Genomic DNA, 18,709 nt, shown 5'->3' on the forward strand with positions numbered 1-18,709 from the left:
TCAAAAGAAGCTATTACAAATCTCATTTCTCTTGTCAGCCAGAAATGTTATGTAAGTTATCAAACATTTGCTGGCCTCAGTCCTTTAAACATCTTGTCCTCCAAATAGTTTACTTATCAGAATTAGCTAAGTGGTTGCTTCCGTTGCCTTTCCAATATCTACCCAAAATATAGAGACGAAGTTGAAGTAATTGAAAATAATTTCCTTAGCAATATTCTTTAAAAATTAGAATGGCGATTTTCCCCTTATTATCTCAGATTCAAAATATAATAGACATCTGAAATAACCCCAGTGAATGTTTGCAAATACATTGGAGACACAGAAAAATATCTCCACTACTTTACTATCATAGTCTAAATTGTCACATATGCTAAGAAATAGCTACAAAGAAAGTCCACAAATTACTAATTTGCTTCAAATTACAATGTAATTTGTTATGAATTTAGTGATGAACTGAAAATATTTAATACAGAATAATTAACTATTTTAAAAGGTATAGTCTAAAGAAAAAAACACAGTATTTCCATGTTGTAGGGACTCTACCATGATAAAATAATTAATAAAGTAAAACATAAGGAATTTTTCTTTGAGAAAAAATCAAAACCAACTGTTTTTTCTGAGAATGATTAAGTCATATCATGAAATTGGAGTAAAAGAAAGTCAAATAAAATTTACTACTTTAATATTTTGGTGTTAAGAATTGTAAACAATTCAGGGATAAATGAATAATTAAAATTCCTTTAGTTAAGCATGTAATGACAAAAAATGACATTAATGAAAAAGTTATCTGCAGATAGACAATAATGTTAGTTACAAATACATCGTTTTACCAAGAATATGGTTTAGATTTCATTAGCATGGGAAGTATGTTAACTTATAATATATAAGACCATGATGTTTCAGTTTGTTCTATCTTAATGTTATTAACGAAATTACATGCTAAGCAGGTATGAACAATTTGTATTTAGAAGTGTGTTGCTTTATATTTTGACAGGAAAATTCTTTGCTTCATTTTCGTGAAAAAAATATTCCTTGAAAATAACTCTATTAGATATTGAAGAAGTCACATGTCTCAGAAAAATCTGATAGAAGAAAGCCAAGTGTTAAATGTAAAGCTTTGGCTTAGCTAAAATATTGTTAACTTTATTAAAGTAGGAATTCATCCCTACCAACAAAACTCTTCAGTTTCTGACCCCATCCATAGATCAGTTTCTTATCTGATTATTTGGGTTGATTTTATTACACGTCTGTGGTTGAGTAAAAATACTTACTTTACAAAAAAGTCATAAACATTATGATGCTGTACTGCACATAAATGCAGGAAGAACACTACTACAAGAAAGTTGTGTGTTTTGTATTTCTCTCTTCTAATATTTATACAGTAAAGTGCAGATTAATTTTACACTTGTGTTATTATACTTACCTCAATTTCCACAAAATTATGAAACTGACATAAGGTAAGCCACAGAATCGTCAACCTTAGAAGAAGAAAAAATCTTGTCATTTCACAAATTCATATACTATGATTGGTTCTGTTGTTAACACTAACATTGTTTGAGCTTGAAACAACTAGTGTTCCAATGTTTTTGTTTTGTCTATTTTTGAAACAAAATTCACGACCTTTCAAATCTATGGGCTCTTTTATGTCTCATGATTGGTACATTTTGTGACTCATTATTGGGTTACTTTCTTTCTACCCTAGCAAATACATCAACAGGCACTGTCATGCACTTAATGCTACTGATTTAGGTTAGGCATGTCATGAGGTGCATGTTAGAGAAACTGTTTTCTAAACTACATGGTTTACCACATGAAAAGCCATGTTGGACTCTGTTCTGTTGCTGGAGAGAAAATTACTACCAATAATTTATTATGACTAGAATAGACTGCTACTGCAGCTTTGCGGAAAAGTATTCTGATATCTGACTTAGGCAATCTTGTCTATTTCCCTGCATTCCATTCTAATGTTGTGCTTTCATTTTAGTCCCAAATTAAAAAAATAAATTTAAATCTTTAAACATTCTCCCATTAAAGATAAAAACATCTCTCCTTAAACTCCCTCAATCTTTGTACCATGAACCTGCTTTTAAGGAGAAATTAATTATTTCAGCTGGATACATACTAATATTGCTATCTCTGCTATACACACTTTAAAGAGAGCCTTTCAAACACAGATGTACAAAGCTCAAACAGCATTACTGACATTAAAATATTACCATAGCCAATTCTAATGAAAACTATGTAGCAAATAGCGCTCAGCTCTGGATATCACCCCCTCCCTCATAAGAAATAAGGGAGCAAGTTTCAAGCTCCCATTTTTCCTATGGTTGGGATATTTGAAATATTTCAATGAAAGATAGCCAGTTCAGGAAACTGGGATGAGATTTTCAAGTTGCAATATTTTCTCTGAGGTTAAAGCAAAATACATTTTTCATTTCATACACAATCCTACAGGTATTAACAATGCATTCTATTTGTTTTAAAAGTTATTTCACAGAGAACATGCCTCAAACAATATTAACAGTCCTCAGAATAATCAGATCAGTTTGGGTCCCAATTGTTAGTTTTTATTTTAAAAATATTAAGTCACTGCCATTTACATCTGAGCAAAAAATAATTTAGAGGGTTAATGTCACAGTAAATCTTAGAGTAATAAATAATTCAAATAATACGTCACTGACTTACGCTCCTGGACCTTGCCATGTCCATGTAATTGTATCCTATAAACAAAATAATTGCTTTAAATATAGGTATATAGCTTCTTATTGCCCTACTCTCAACATATTAACAGGCTTCATCAAAAAAATAGCATCACTTTAACAGTAGATATATATGATACATTAATCACAGTATGTGTCATTTAGTTCAAAGATTTTGAAAATGATTTATTTTTTGTAATTAGAAATATAAAGCCAGGAGTTAAACTTCACATGATAATTTTATGTCTTCCACGAGTAACATTTCTATTACTTTATTAGAAATAAAAATTTAATCTATACTCTCAGAAATAAGACTTCAAGGCCGATAAAATAATGAAGCATTACAATAGATATCTACTCCAAGAAATGTGGGGCACAAGTCCAGGACCCGTCAAATGGAAGACCCAGAGAAAATGCCACAGGCAGTAATGGCATGTCAACATATTATCTAACAGAAAACTGTCCTGACTGGATTGACTCTGCAGTCATGGGCTATTTATCTCTTTCCACTGTGGAAGACTGGCAGCACTGGTGTATGGTGCTAACATAATATAGGCTAATTCCATCGCTGCTCCTATGTTCTTATTGGGGCCTCCTTTCCAGGTTGGAATGAATATTTCAATGACATTTTTTTCATACTATGTAATCATCCACAACACAAAAGCAAAATGTTGAATGGACTAGCAGAGGATCAGAGAAGGAGAAAAAGTTAAGAAGGAAATTGAGAGATGAGAATGAAAAATAGACATCAGCAGCGAAAATGAAATAAAGTACTCAATAAAAAAATGAAACTGAAGAGTCAGCCAGGGAGTTATGGAAGAAGACACCTTGCCAAGTTCTGTTCAAAGGCACTGTACCCCTCTACAATCCTGATTACCACTGGAAACACATACACACATCCATTTTTTTCTACTCAGGTTAGAAAAGTGTGAAGACATTCTGCCCAAATTACAATCCCATTTTTAATTTTTCTTGCTCTATGCTTGACTGCTATTCTTGGAATATGAAGTGAACATCCCTTAATTTAGAGATTAAAATATCAATTATACTTATACCAAAACAATTCTTTTTAGCCAGCACAATAAATGTTATCCCCTACCCAATGTGGCTTCCCTTAAGACTGACTATTGCTTAGAAAAAGTGCTAAACTGGTATAAACAGGACTTCTGATTGCCCATCACAGATAAAAGCTAATATTTTGTTTCACTTATTTTTTTTACAAAAGTCCTTCCTCTTCTTTTTCCATTATCTTCTAGGTTGCTTGGCTATATAAGCAGCTATAAGACCATGAATATAATTTTCTTAAATAATACAGCTAAACATTGTTCAGCCAAATGCAAAATTAACTGAGATCTAATTGTTAACTTTTACCCACACTGGTGCTCTTAACCTATAGTACTACAGGTTTTGTTATTAACAAGTGCTATTTATGTTACTATTATATAAATATCATTTAAATCTTAATTATAATTAAACTGATAATGTCTAAAAGATGTTAGCTTATTTTTCCAATAATTTTTAATTTTGCATCACTATTTTTTAAATTTATAGTTACTATTTTCAAACTTTGCAGGCAGAGATTGTTTTTAATGGCATGATTATAACTGAATTATAATTATGTAGTTATATAACTATAACTGAAATTGATTAATGGCCAAAATTAACTGTTAACTTTGTAAAATGCCTTATTTGCTCTCTCACATTGAAGAATTAAGCCAGTTCATGATGTACTGTAGAGTATTTGTCTTGCAATAGAACATTAAAAAAAAATTCAACATTTATCTAGTCAAAGTATTGGTCCTTTACTTTTCAAGGAATAGATTTGAGATGATGATAATAATAATAATAATAATAATGATGATGATGATGATGATGATGATGATGAAGCTGATAATGATGTTGGAAGGGACCTTAGAGGTCATCTAGTCCAACTCCTTGCTCAGGCAGGAAATCCTATACCATTTCAGACAAATGGCTGTCCAGTCTCTTCTTAAAAACTTCCAGTACTGGGAGCATTCACTGCTTCTGGAGGCAGGTTGTTCCACTGGTTAATTGTTCTAACTGTCAGGAAATTTCTCCTTAGTTCTAGGTTGCTTCTCTCCTTGATTAGTTTCAATCCGTTGCTTCTTGTCCTGCCTTCAGGCACTTTGGAGAATACCCTGACTTCCTCTTCTCTGTGGCAACCCCTGAGATATTGGAATACTGCTATCATGTCACCCCTAGTCCTTCTTTTTATTTAACTAGACATACCCAATTCCAGCAACCGTTCCTTATATGTTTTAGCCCCCAGTCTACTTTTTCTAGAGTCTTTTTTTACATCCTGGTGACCAAAACTGGATGCAATATTCCAAGTGTGGCCTTACCAAGGCATTGTAAAGTGGTATTAATACTTCATGTGATCTTGATTCTATCCCTCTGTTAATGCAGCCTAGCATTGTGTTGGCTTTTTTGGCAGCTGCAGCACACTGCTGACTCATATTTAAGCGATTGTCCACTAGGACTCCAAGATCCCTCCAATACCTTCCAATAATTTAATATCTCCTCTAACACACAGTATTATTTCAGATATTAATATATATAATCAGTACAATACATACCAGCTTGTTTGGATAACGTAAGATCACCGGTTGCACAGGTACTCCAGGGATAAACGCTCCTACAATATGCATGGGGTACATTTAATTATAATACTCTCTCACTCTTAAGATATTATAGTCTTAAAGAAAACTGAATGGATCTAAAGCCAAAGAAAACCCACTAAAATCAATGACCTTTAAATTACTTACATCTAACTTAAGTACCGCTGATTCCAGTAACTCTGTTCTAAGCTGATTAAGCCTGGACTTTGAATTGCATGAGCAATAGAGTATTCTGTGTTAACTAATACTTTAACAGTGTTTATTTTCTAGACAAAATAAACAATTGTCTATTGACAGCAATATTCTCCTGCCAATATAATCCCTCAATGTTGATATATGTCTGTGGAGATTTTCAGTCCTCCAGGTTATAGTTGTTCCAAAAGTGCTTTTTTTCTTTCTTTCTTTTGCTCCGAAAGGCAACTGGACTTTGTTTTTTTCCCTGAAGACATCTTTCCTTGATGTTGATATATATTTTCCAGAATGGACAGAGCAAAAGTTCTATTACAAGCCTCTCCATTGGAATATACATAGTGTTTTGAATAAGAAACATTGCGAGATGAAACAGGTGGTTCTGCCCTTTTTAGAAGAGTTTTGAGTTTTAAAGAGTTCTGATTTGAGTCTGAAACAAACATTTGGAATTCAAATTAGGGCCATTTCAACATGAGGATACTTCCAGAATGGATAAAATAACCCATTTTATGCTTGATGTTTTTTGAATTTGAAATGTGTTGCATATCTTTATATTTGTTTTCCAACAATACAATTTTTTTTTAAAAAAAAGGAAAACAAATCTGCTTTGTATAAGTTTTCCACATAGATTTTATGTTTATGGCTTAAATATTTATGTCAATGTAATTGACATTATTACTGATAATCTCAATGGAACAGATATTAGATGGGGAAAAATGCATTATAAATCAAAATTTAAATTTGAAAACCAGAAAGACATAACAAGTAAACAAATCAAGACTGTTTTATGTGTTTTTCGGTTTCTCCAATACAGAAATTAACATCTTTGAAAGATTGCTAGTACCCTTCAAGATTTGTATTGTCAACATTCATTATTTTACCTTTCTCTAGAGTTCAGCAATTTACCTATACGAGTACAAAACTCTTTGAAGTCCTCTTTCAAAGTTCCAATGAAAGAGGATTTAGGGCAGGGGTATCAAACTCGCAATGTCACGTGACATGTTGTGATGTATTGCGACATTTTTTCCACTGCCAGCAATGGGGTGGGCGCGGTTTTGGCATAATGCATCCGGCCCACGGGCTGGCAGTTTGACACCCCTGACTTAGGGTGTTTATATAAAGAGTTTTACAATCATCTTTAATTTCCTCTGTATGTTATCCGGTTATTGAAACTTTTATTGAAATCTGCTCAACCAAACATTTCTCCTGAATTAAGAAGTTTCCAAACTTTGCTTTTACTTTTCTTTTTCTGTCTGTGAGAGCTTTAGGTCATGCCATCAGGGAAAGGACCAGAAATTGGTAATATTAGGAAAGATTAATGCAATGCAGTCAGTTATTGACAATGCACAATCACAAGAACCTGGATTATAAATTCAAATTCAAATATATCAATATATTTCACAAGTTATGCAATCTGAGTATTTTAAAATATTTTTTTGAATGTCACAGCGGCAAGTAAACACAAAAGCACATACATCAAGAACAGTCTTTGTATTTTGCCAGGGAACAGTCATAACAGAATATTTAAATTTCTTAAAGAGGCCAAGCGTCAATTAAATTCTACAAGGCATAATATTTACATATGTATAAGCATTACAAAAATACTCTCTAGTTACCCTGCAAAGGAAAGAAACAGAAAAGGCCGTATTTGTTGTAATGTAGGAAGTGAAACTAAGCAATAACGAATACTGAATTTTATGTTTCAATATCCAAAATTATTAAAGGAAAGTTGTACAAAATACATACCAGGTTTGAATGTAATTAGGCAGGATCGATTAGTGCAGGTTCCTTCTGGGAATATCATTATCTTAAAAAAAAGAAATCAAAATGTCTGGTTAATATTTTTTAGGCATCTGGAACATCCTCTTAGGAAACATATTTCAAATGCAGAATTTATAGTCTTGAATTTGCTACTCAAGGCACTTATAAAGGGAAAGTAGTAATCTCTGAAAGAATTCATGGAATGAGGTCTAGTGTCCATACAAGCACTTTCATCTTTGGCACTCTGAAAGGCAGGAAGTACAATGAAATGTTTTCTCTCTATACACCCATTCCTTCTTATCTAAGAAGATAGCTCTTTACTTCTTAAGAAGAAAATACACTGGGATAGCAGCCACTAATCTATCTCCTCAGACCCCATGTTTGGAATTCCTCAAACTGCTTCAAGTTCAGGGAACTGACTTCCAGGAATGGCTGAAGCACCCTTGCAAAGACATAGTCTGCAGAAGGAACAGAACATTCTAGAGTGTTGCAAAAAGTTCTCTTCCCAAATCACTGAATGTTGCAGAAAGGACTCAAATTTAAGCAAGAGATCTGTATATGAGGAAAGTTGGGTATATTGAAAATATAACTGAATGACAATATTAAATATTATTAGAACTTCAAAATGCATGGTTACTTTTCAATATTTAATTCAGGTCTAGTTGTTCAATCTCAAAAATGATATTACAGGTAGCCCTCAACTTACAACAATTCATTTAGTGACTGTTCGAAGTTACAATGGCATTGAAAAAACTGACTTATGATTGCTTTTCACATGTGCAGCATCCCCTGATCATGTGATCAAAATTCAGATACTTCAGATAATTCAGATTAGAGAGGGTGGACGCAGCCTGGGGGGAATGGGCAGGCAGTACCAATAGTTAGGAATTTATTTTAATTGAATTGTATTTTGTATGAATAAATGGAAAATAAAAACTTTTTAATAAAAAAAAAAATTCAGATATTTGGCAACTGACTCATATTTATGACGGCTGCAATGTCCCAGGGTCACCTTTTGATAAGCAGTCAATGGGGAAGGCAGATTTCTTTAACAACTGTGTTACTAACTGCAGTGATTCACTTAACAACTGTGAAAAAAAAGGTTGTAAAATGGGGTAAAACTCACTTAACAAATGTCTCATTTAGCAACAGAAATTTTGGGTTTGTTTGAAGTCATAAGTTGAGGACTACCTGTATTAAATTGGAGAATATTGAGAAAAAGGGGGTACAATGATCACTATATAAGAAAATGCTAAATTGCTTGGTTCATTCAATTCAGAGAAAAAGATAGTTGATTAAGAGACATAGTTGTATGAATCACTAAGGAGTTCTTGGGAAAAAATACTCATATTTTCTAAGCTCACTTTACTCAGAAATGAATAAATGCTGAGACTTTTCCCTTTTGAAGCACACAATTGCTCTAAAAATCATTCAAATATTCACTATGTTTATATTATACTAAACAAAAATGGTCAGTGTTATAATTGCAGAAGTGGGAGGCCTTTGTAAAGTCATGGATATTTTATTATTAGGCTCTACATGCATTCCATAAGCAAAGTGCTGCAATTACATAGCACAGTTAAGTCACAACATGCAATTACAGACTTCTTTTACAAAAGGTAAATACCGTTGCAACCTTTGTAGCATCCCCATGATCATTTGATCAAAATTCAGATACTTGGCAACTGGTTCATAGTTATAACCGTTGCCGTGTCCCGGGGTCATGTGATCACCTTTTGCAACCTTCTGATAAGCAACGTCAATGGAGAAGCCAGATCTACTTAATAACCAGGTTCCTAACTTATCAATTGCAATGATTCACTTAACTCTGGCAAGAAAGTCGTAAAATGGGGCAAAACTCACTTAACAAATGTCTCACTTAACAACAGAAATGTTGAGTTCGAGGACTATCTGTATAGGAATACCTATCCAGTGATCAGCAAATGCTGGTTCATTTCACAAGCTGGATAAGACAACCCCTGCCTTCCTTTCAAAGGCTCAATGAACACCATTGAAAATACTGCTGAAAAAGAACTACACCAGTTTGCCACACTGACCTCATTCATATGTTACATTCACTATGATTGGAGAACATGCCAGCTGTATGTTTTCTGTAAACAGATGTAGTTAATGCCTAGGGTTTGTTAGCGAATATATTATAGTGCCCAAATAAAGAAAGCTGGTTTTGATAGTAAGAAAACAGAGACTTAAGCTATTAAGCAAATCAAAACTTCATTTCTAGATTTCCTTTCAACTGATAAAGTCCCATGTTCCAAATCCTGATAATTCTGATTAATCAAACGATTAATCAAACCAGACAGTATTAATTCAGGTTGGTTTATGAGAAAAATCAGTAGCCTGAACCAATGGATCCATCAATAATGCAAACTCAGAAAAGCAAAGAAAAAATCAAGTGACCATATATTAGAATTATAAGAATTATGTACCTTTCACTGCAGAATTGTAATTACAACATAATACTGTACCGAGCATAATGTTCCACATTCAAGTCATCCATATAAGAACCACTTATCAATGGCTTTCTTAGATTCAAACAAACAGATGTTTAATTGGGATGATATGACTTCACTGATAGACAATTTACATTTAAATTTCTATGGATCAGAAATTTAACCTTAAACCCTAATTGTCTATTGTTTCCAAAACCTACTAATTTCTTTATTTTTCATGGAGTCCAATATAACAATCATATTCAACTCCTATTATTTTAAAGACCTTCAACACTTTTAATGGATTTCTTGTCTTTTGTTTCAGCATATAAGCCTAAAAGTCAACCAATGACTTTTCTGTTTAGCACAATGCTGGATACTTGGTTTTCTGCTCTATTTTCTTCCTCTTTCCTTTCTAAAAAGAAAAAAGTATTTAGCACAAAATCCTCTCAATCAAGCCTATACCTGACCACACCAACTGGATACTTCACATTCTTTTCTGCTCCAATAAAAAGCAAAATAAGCATATACTAATTGAGGCCCTTAAAATGGTCCCTATTAGATTTTTTCCTCTACCTTTCTTTTAAAACAGAAATGCAGTGAAAAAAGTGCTTCTTCTCAGTAAGTCTTCTCTGAGTGCTTATGTTGTGTACTGTGAAGACTGTCGTGGCTATTAACCACTTAATAATAATAATAACAATAATAAAATTGGAAGGGACTTTGGATACCATCTAGTCCAATCCCCTGCTCAGGCAGGAAACCCTATACCAGTGGTTCTCAACCTTTTTAATGCCGCGACCCCCAACCAGTCGTAAGTCGAGGACTACTCAACAGGTCGTAAGTCGAGGACTACTCAACTGGTGCAGCACCGTTTGCAGAATGGGACTTTTGGCGGGCTCAGCAGGGCAGAGACAGCCTGGACAATTCCTATTGGCTTTTGAAAGCCAATAGAATTAGACTCTATTCAAGAGAGTCTATTCTATTGGCTTTCAAAAGCCAACAGCTAAGGGGGAAAAAATGGTGGACTGCGTTGTTTGGCGACCCCTGTGAAATGGTCGTTCGCCCCCAAATGGGGTCCCGACCCACAGGTTGAGAACCACTGCCCTATACCATTTCGGACAAATCTATACCATTTAGGACAATAAAATGAAGAAAAAAGGCAATAAAATGAAGAAAATGTGGTTGGAGATGATATACAGAGCCAGAAGTAGCGTGAGAAGGAAGATGAGATTAAGCACAAGCCCCACAATGTATTGTGAAATGTCTAGGAAAAGGCTAAGTGAAGATGAAGAGAATCTGACAAAGGGACAGGACTGTAACTCAGACTTCCTGGTCAGCTCAATAGGCCTGGCACATACATTCTTTGTTCATCTGCCTGTGGGTGGTTTTTTTTTTTTTTCTGTTTTGCTAATCCTACATTAGTAGATGAGCACAATTCCTAAGCCAAGGAGGCATCAATGCAAAAAGATCATTCATCTCTCCCAACTATGTGTATGCATATTAAAAAAATTGATTGCAGGAAAAGTACCACATTTTCCCAACAAATAAAAGAAAAGACAAAAGCTAAAATGTCCTATCATATGTAAGGAGGGGGAAAATGCAAAATTGATCTCATAACCTGAAAATTCTCTCACCACTATTTGTAATATACTAAACTGAAATAACGATCACTATTAAGTACCATGTAAATAGTAAGATGAACGACCACTATAGAAAAGGAAATCATGATTCTCAAGCTCTCAGATATCTAACAAACAAAAGAACTAGAGTGCTAATGAATCACAAATTTCATTCAAATGAATTATTATCAGTTATGTCAAATATATTATTATAAAATAATAAATCTGTATGTAATCAAAACTAAAAACAAAAATAATATTTCTTTTGCCTGCCAACATTCAGAGAAGACAGTTTAACATCCTCCTTCATAAACATTCATGGGCAAATCGCAGGTTTAGATATTGAAATACAGACTAAAAATTCCTAAGTATTATTTAAAAACAGCAATTTTTCTGTTTTTATAGGTAGGTTTACCACTTTCAATCAAGTTAAATATAGGAGAGAAGTAAGAGAATGCTAATTCAATAGGGCAATGAAAATTCTGAATTCAAATTGAAATTTGTCTTAATCACTGTTGGGATTTATAGTGGAGATGGCAATTATGTTGAACAAAAATAGCATATTTATAGTATTTGTTTACAGGCAAGAAATACAGTTAAATTAAGATGTTTTATTGATACCTGTGGCCATTTGCCATTAGACTGAGCACGCCGTCTTATTTCATCAACAGTTTTTCTGCGGGAATCCTGATCCGATCGAGATACAAACACAGGTCGAATATATTTGATTAAAGCTAGAAAGAAACACAGAAATGTCAACATTCCCAAGTTGTTTAGATTATATAAAATGCATCAATTATTAAATAGAGGGGGAAAATATAATTGATAAACATATTCTAGAAAAAAGATAGTGTAACTGTTAAACTATATTCTAGAAAAAAGATAGTGTAACTGTTAAACTTTTATTATGGCCAACAGCAACCACTGCTGAGTGCTACAGTAGTAGCAATACATTAAAAATAAACTAAAATAAACTATTTAGATATTACTCTGCACACTGAACCCTTAAATTGGAAGCACTTTTTAAAATCCAATTTAACATACTCATTTTACTCTCTCTTTTTTTGAAATTACCTTACTGAATTGAGTACAGTTTGAAGCTTCAAACATTTGAGACAATTACTTATTCTAGATGAGATGAAAACTTAACTAAAAAGCCAAAGCATAGCAGCCCTAGGGAAAAGTTTATAAAGTCAACACCATGTAATTTTAAAATTATGTTATTTTGGTTCATGACTGCCGTTACATCACATTTATGTTTATAATTTATCATGAACTTATTTTGGATTGCACTGTTATTATAGCCTGTTTCTTACAGGAAAAGCTAATCTAAAACAATCTTCTTACCTGACTCTCTAGATCAGTGGTTCTCAACCTGTGGGTCGGGACCCCATTTGGGGTCGAACGACCATTTCACGGGGGTCGCCAAACAAGGCTGTCCACCATTTTTTCCCCTTTTCTTTGGCCACGCCCCTGGCGCCCAGTGATGTATAAGTGGTTGGGGGTCACCACAACATGGGGAACTGTATTATGGGGTCGCAGCATTAGAAAGGTTGAGAACCACTGCTCTAGATAGATTACTTGAATTTCCAGATATATACTGAGAATTCTAAAAGTTATAATTCAATACCTTTGGAAAGCATTAATTTGAAGAACATTATTAGGCCATCTCCTAGGAATTTTATTCAACTTTAATCAAAGAGAGCTTTGAATTTTTACTGGAGACTTTTCAAATGTAAATACAGCATGGCAGCTCTCAATAGATACAGCAAAAGCCAATGGCGTTGGAACTAGTCAGGACTTGCAAGGGCAAACATCAAGAACACCATGGCTGTAGATTAGATTAGGAAGTCAAAACAATATTCCCCCCCCCCCAAAAAGCAAATGGCAAACTATTTTATTGCTATTCCTAAGAAAAGGACAAAAATGTACAAGTAGTCCTCATTGATCAACTGCCTCAGACAACAACTGTTCACAGGTATGACAATCCACTATGTGACCAATGCCGGCATTTATGACCTTTGCAGTGTGCCTCTCAGTCATATGTGTGTCATCATAGTCAGTTAGTAAGCACTGTCCTGGGCCCAATTCTTCCATTCCCCCCCCAAAAACCCAGAGTGATTGCCTAAACAATCTCTCCTCCCGAACTGCTTTTCTCCACAAGGAAGACCTTAAAAAGGTCTAACCACAAGTTAACAAGCTCAGCTCTGTGGTTTAGTTGATTACATCCCTCCTGCCTAGTCCCAGCTGCTGCCTGAAATTGACAAGACCCTAATCAGTTTCACATTGAAGACTTTCCTTTCCCTCCCTAAGTGGCTCTAGTTCGTAGCTGCCAGGGCTGTAGGCAAACAGGTCATACTAACTGCATTCTTTTTGATGTATTCCCTACTGTGTATCTGCTTATTCTCTGGTAATCTCTTTTTCTCCAATCAATGAAAATATAAACCATTAATTCTCTTTTTCTTAATTATCTCAGCACCGGGATGAGCAGTCCCAAGTGTGTGTGTGTGTGGGGGGAAACCTATAAGATTTTCCCTTTTATTCAACTTCCTTATGAGTTGAGTTACAGAAACCTTTCCTGCTATTTAGGCTCATCCATCTGTTTTGGGTCATATCCTTCTAACACTGTAAAGCACGGGGTGTCAAATTCGATCGCATCACATGACCTATCATGACGTATTGCGATATTTTTTGCCTTTGCGGAGCTGGGGTAGGTGTGGCCTATGCATGATGCATCTGGCCCGCGGGCCACCAGTTGACACCCCTGCTGTAAAGCAAAGTAAAGTAAAATCATAAGCACTGTCACATGATTTTTCGTTTAGCAACTGAGTTGCCAATCCCAACTGTAGTTGCTAAATGAGAACTACCTGTATCCAGTATCCTGTATCTATCAGGAATCAAATAAAACAGGTTTTATTTATGTACATGCAGCTTCTTTTCCCGCCTCTCATTCTCCCTATTGCCTATGAAATATATTCTCAAATTTACCTACCATACTCCATGACTCATTTGCTAAACTATTTTACTATACTTATTTATAACATCATGGACTTGCATGGTATTACTTGTGAAACAAAAGAAAAATAGTTATCTAGGAAAGCTTCCTGTGCTTTCAAGAGGGGGGTAGGAAAGCAGGCAATAGATTTTCTGAACAAGCTAGGCTAAGGAAAGTTGGTTGCCATATTTCATCTGACGCTCACCTTACAGTGTTGTTTACAAGAATAGAACTGAACAATCTCTTAGATGCCATCTTTAGAATACAGAGATAGGGAAATGCAAGAGTCTTGGTAGGTTGATAATACTGTAGGTTATTTTTCGTAACAGAGAAATGTCAGCTTAAAAATAGAACTGGGCTACATCTCATCACATTTCAAACTTTCTACCATCTTTGTTTAGGATGCAAATTGACTTTCCTTATCTGCTTCTCTCAGGTAAGTAATCCGGAGCTACTTGCTCAGCAGATATCTTTCCCAAATGTTTGCTTGTAGCATTACTATTGCTACAGTTCAGCTAAAGAAGTGAGTCCAAGGCAGAATTTCTATTGTCAAATGTATTCCAAAAATGCTAGCAAAAAATCCCCCTAAAACAGTGGTTCTCAACCTGTGGGTCGGGACCCCATTTGGGGTCGAACGACCATTTCACGGGGGTCGCCAAACAAGGCTGTCCGCCATTTTTCCCCCCTTTTCTTTGGCCAAGCCCCTGGCACCTGGTGATGTATAAGTGGTTGGGGGTCACCACAACATGGGGAACTGTATTATGGGGTCGCGGCATTAGAAAGGTTGAGAACCACTGCCCTAAAACATCTTACTTAAGAGCTTGATTTTTTTACTTGTGAGAAAAAAAAACCAGTTAAAATATAATATTTTTCATTTCCACAACAGGCAAATAAGTGTTATACTCAAGATGCAAGGGCTCAGCAATATTCAACAAGTTTTTGGGAGGCAGTTATCATAAAAATTTGTGGAGTTTATCCTGAGCAATATCTAATAATTGTCTTTCTGATAATTTGATTCCAGTTGTAGCTACAAATGTTGCAAGCAATCTAGCTCCCTGAAAGAAAATTACATAGCTACTTTAAATTAAGAAGTGTAGTTGACTTCTCTGCTTATGGAATCACTTAAAAAATGCCAACAAGTATCATCAACCAAAGTAATTATCTGAATTCACAACCTAAAACAAACACTGATTAAGAAACAAACAGAAAACATATACACATTGAACAAAATACTTTTAAACTAATATACTAATAATCGGAAAACCTCTTACTCATTGGAAAATATAATAAACCAAACATTTTCAAGCAATTTCTTGTCCAGGAAGGGCAAGAACGCTCCAATGCCATTTAAAAGCTTTTTCCTATAGATACCTTTATAGGCTAAGGTAAAGTAAGGAAGCCTCTGCAAAAAAGCTATGCTAAAAGCCTAGAATAGAAATAGTTCATGCAAAAAATATGGATCAAAAATATGTGGGTTTGTAGAATGTATGGTAAACTTCAGACCAACAATCAAGTAAGCAATACCCCAAATCAAAAAACTGCCAAAGAGCTATTAGTAAACAGCCCAACCAAAGCATCCCTATGATCGCCCCCACCCAGACAGAGAGGCAAGATACCAAAATATAAACTGACAGCAAATAGCACTCCTTACTAGCACTGATGATGTTACCTAATTAGGGTAATGAAACATCTACAAGAAAACAAGCAAGCTCAGAGAGCAGCAAGAACCCCTCATTCCATTGTTCTCTGCTATAGTGGAGGAACATTTTAAACAACTGTCAACTTGCGCAGCATGCTAGCCTGAAAACAAAGCACAAGGTGCTGAATGAAGTTCTCTAACTCTTGACATTTTATTATGCGACTTTCCATAGTACTCTTGCTACTGCTGATATCAAAGTACACGAGTCTACCATAAGAAAGAAGCTTCATAAATTAGATCTTACATAGGAGTTGTGCCAAAAGGAAACTTTTGCTGTCTAGAAAGAACATCAGAACAAGACAAATGTTCACTCACTTCTGGAACAAAATGAACTGAATAAATAAGACAGACATGAGAGCTATTTGGCCATAATACTACAAGACTTGTTTGGAGAATACCAAAGACAGAATTTCAGCAAAAGAACCCAATGACAACAAAAAAGCATGCTTGTGGCAACGTTATGATTTCAAGCTGCTTTGCAGGGGGCTGAGCAACTCATTTATCACAGAACTTATTATTATTTTTTCATAGTATTAGAGGATGCTTGAAACATAATAAGAAACAATCTGTCAGAAGACTGAAGCACCTTGCACCTTGCACCATTACAATGACCTGAAACATTCCGGTAAATTTGTCAAGAGATTGTTGCAAACAAATAAAAGGAAATGGAGGGTAATGGAAAGGCCAGGTTTTGACCCAGATCTAAATTTCACTGATATGCTGTAGAGCGGTTTGAAACAGGCTATGCAAGAAACCCCTTAAACAGACAATTCTGCACGGAAGAGTGGGAAAAATTTCCCCCAGCTGATGTCAAACATGCCTAATATGATGTTGTTTCTGCCAAAAGGGATATATAAGGTATTAGAATTAAGAGTGTACTTATTTTTTATACAAAAGTATATTATTTTTTTCTTGCATAAATGATTGCAAAGTCAATTTTTCAGAGTTTTTTTGGTTCAGTTTTGTCACCCTTATCTTTATATACTGTTTGAAGATCAAATATTATTATATCCAAATATGTTTAAACAAGAAAAATAGTTTACATGGGGTATATTTACTTTTTCATGTAACTGTAGTTACAAAGAAATCTTGGAATCAATGGTAATCCATAAAATATTATAGGTAACTGTATAATTGAACCTTATAGCTATGGAGTTCTAAACCTACTTGAGTAGAATAGTGGTCCTTGAAGTGATTTGTTAATACATTCTTTGCTCGATTAATAATACATATCCCAACGATTTTGAAGTGAGCAACTAAGGGGCTAGTTGACAGATTCTCAAAGTCCAAATATGACTCTGTGAGAATGACTCACATATAGTAACAATGTATTAAAAATATGAAGTGTTTTGCAGGAGCCCTCCCCCACAAGATTTTGTTTAAAATTCTGTTCTTTACATTCAACAGGTAATCAATAGTTTAGCTTAGTTGGTATAATGTTTAGAATAGTTTTTCAGTTACCAAAACTAAATGCAATCATCTGAATATTACTTGGAAGATAATATTTTTACTTACTTCCCCACACAGGAATATCTTTGCTTTCAGCTTTCATAACAATGGAAGCCATAGTCATTGTTACTGGTATTGCATCAAAATACGATGAATGTGGAGCCAGGGTCAGAATTGCTGCTTCAGTGGGCAATGCCCGTCTACCCTTCACATTTATCCAATGAAATCCACCAGCAAGCCACATTGTTCTCATAATTGCCTTCAGCAAGATATCAATAATTCTGAAAACAAGTGGATACAACAGATGCAAAAGCAAAGTTGTTATTTTAAAATAACATGCTAAGCCTTCCTAGTTGGCCAAATGTTTTGAATTTATTAAAAAAAGATAAAAGTTCTTGTTTCTTGAGAATGTTTTTAATTCTAAAGCATCATACTGTTATGTCAGAGAATTAAAAGTTACTTAAACAGTAAAATGTGACCTATGTGCCCAGTGATTCCTGTGACTGATTTTATTATACATACTTCCAAAAGCAGATGGTTGCAATAGATCACTATAAAACAAAAATTACTACCACTTACGGTAAATTGATGGTGTGCAAATTTGGGGACCAACAACCATACTTGGCATTTAAGTAGCATGTCAGGGCATTCAGTTCAAAAAAAGGGGGACAGAAATGGATGGAGTTATGACAAAACAACCGATTTAAATTCAATGAAAATTAAGTTATAATGCTCATTACCTGTGTTTAAAACTTATAGCAGAAAGTTCCACTGTCCTCATATCATTCTGTATTCTCCTAGAATGTGCTGATTTGGGGACAGTTTACTGCTTTCTAGAAATGATTATTCCAGAACAGGAACAGTCCTAAAGTTTCTGGGACTGAAGGCAGTCTAAGTTATCCAGATTGAAATAAATAATCGCTTTCTTCATTTTACCACCTCCTTGTCCAACACTGCTATTGTATTTCCCCGAAAATAAGACCCAGTCTTATTTATTTTTGCCTCCAAAGGAGACACCAGGTCTTATTTTTGGAGGGTGTCTTTTCCACTCACCTCGGGGCGGCAGCATCAACAGCCCTGCCCAGCTGGCCAACTTCTTCTGTGGCCAAAGGAAATGCCTCTGCAGCTGAGAATGGGGCTCTGGCCTGCATTTTGCCATCAGAGGCCTTTCCAGAAGGCCTCTGAAGCCAAGAAACAAGTTATGGATTC

General features: G+C 34.8%; 1 protein-coding gene across 2 annotated transcripts in view; it reads right to left on the reverse strand.

Annotated features, from left to right (window-relative positions):
• The window catches only part of LPCAT1 (lysophosphatidylcholine acyltransferase 1), a 48,262-nt gene that overhangs the window by 15,718 nt on the left and 13,835 nt on the right, over positions 1 to 18,709 (reverse strand). For both annotated transcript variants that reach the window (XM_039329306.1, XM_039329307.1), the window contains 6 exons: positions 17,567 to 17,781; positions 11,979 to 12,091; positions 7,274 to 7,334; positions 5,297 to 5,355; positions 2,686 to 2,720; positions 1,424 to 1,478 (listed from right to left, as the gene is read on the reverse strand). In XM_039329306.1, coding sequence (XP_039185240.1) covers positions 1,424 to 1,478; positions 2,686 to 2,720; positions 5,297 to 5,355; positions 7,274 to 7,334; positions 11,979 to 12,091; positions 17,567 to 17,781 — 538 coding nt within the window. The remainder of the gene's footprint in view (positions 1 to 1,423; positions 1,479 to 2,685; positions 2,721 to 5,296; positions 5,356 to 7,273; positions 7,335 to 11,978; positions 12,092 to 17,566; positions 17,782 to 18,709) is intronic.

The sequence above is a fragment of the Crotalus tigris genome, unplaced genomic scaffold, assembly GCF_016545835.1.
Source record: "Crotalus tigris isolate CLP2741 ecotype Arizona unplaced genomic scaffold, ASM1654583v1 scf7180000024391.5723578, whole genome shotgun sequence".
NCBI classification, from domain to species: domain Eukaryota; kingdom Metazoa; phylum Chordata; class Lepidosauria; order Squamata; family Viperidae; genus Crotalus; species Crotalus tigris.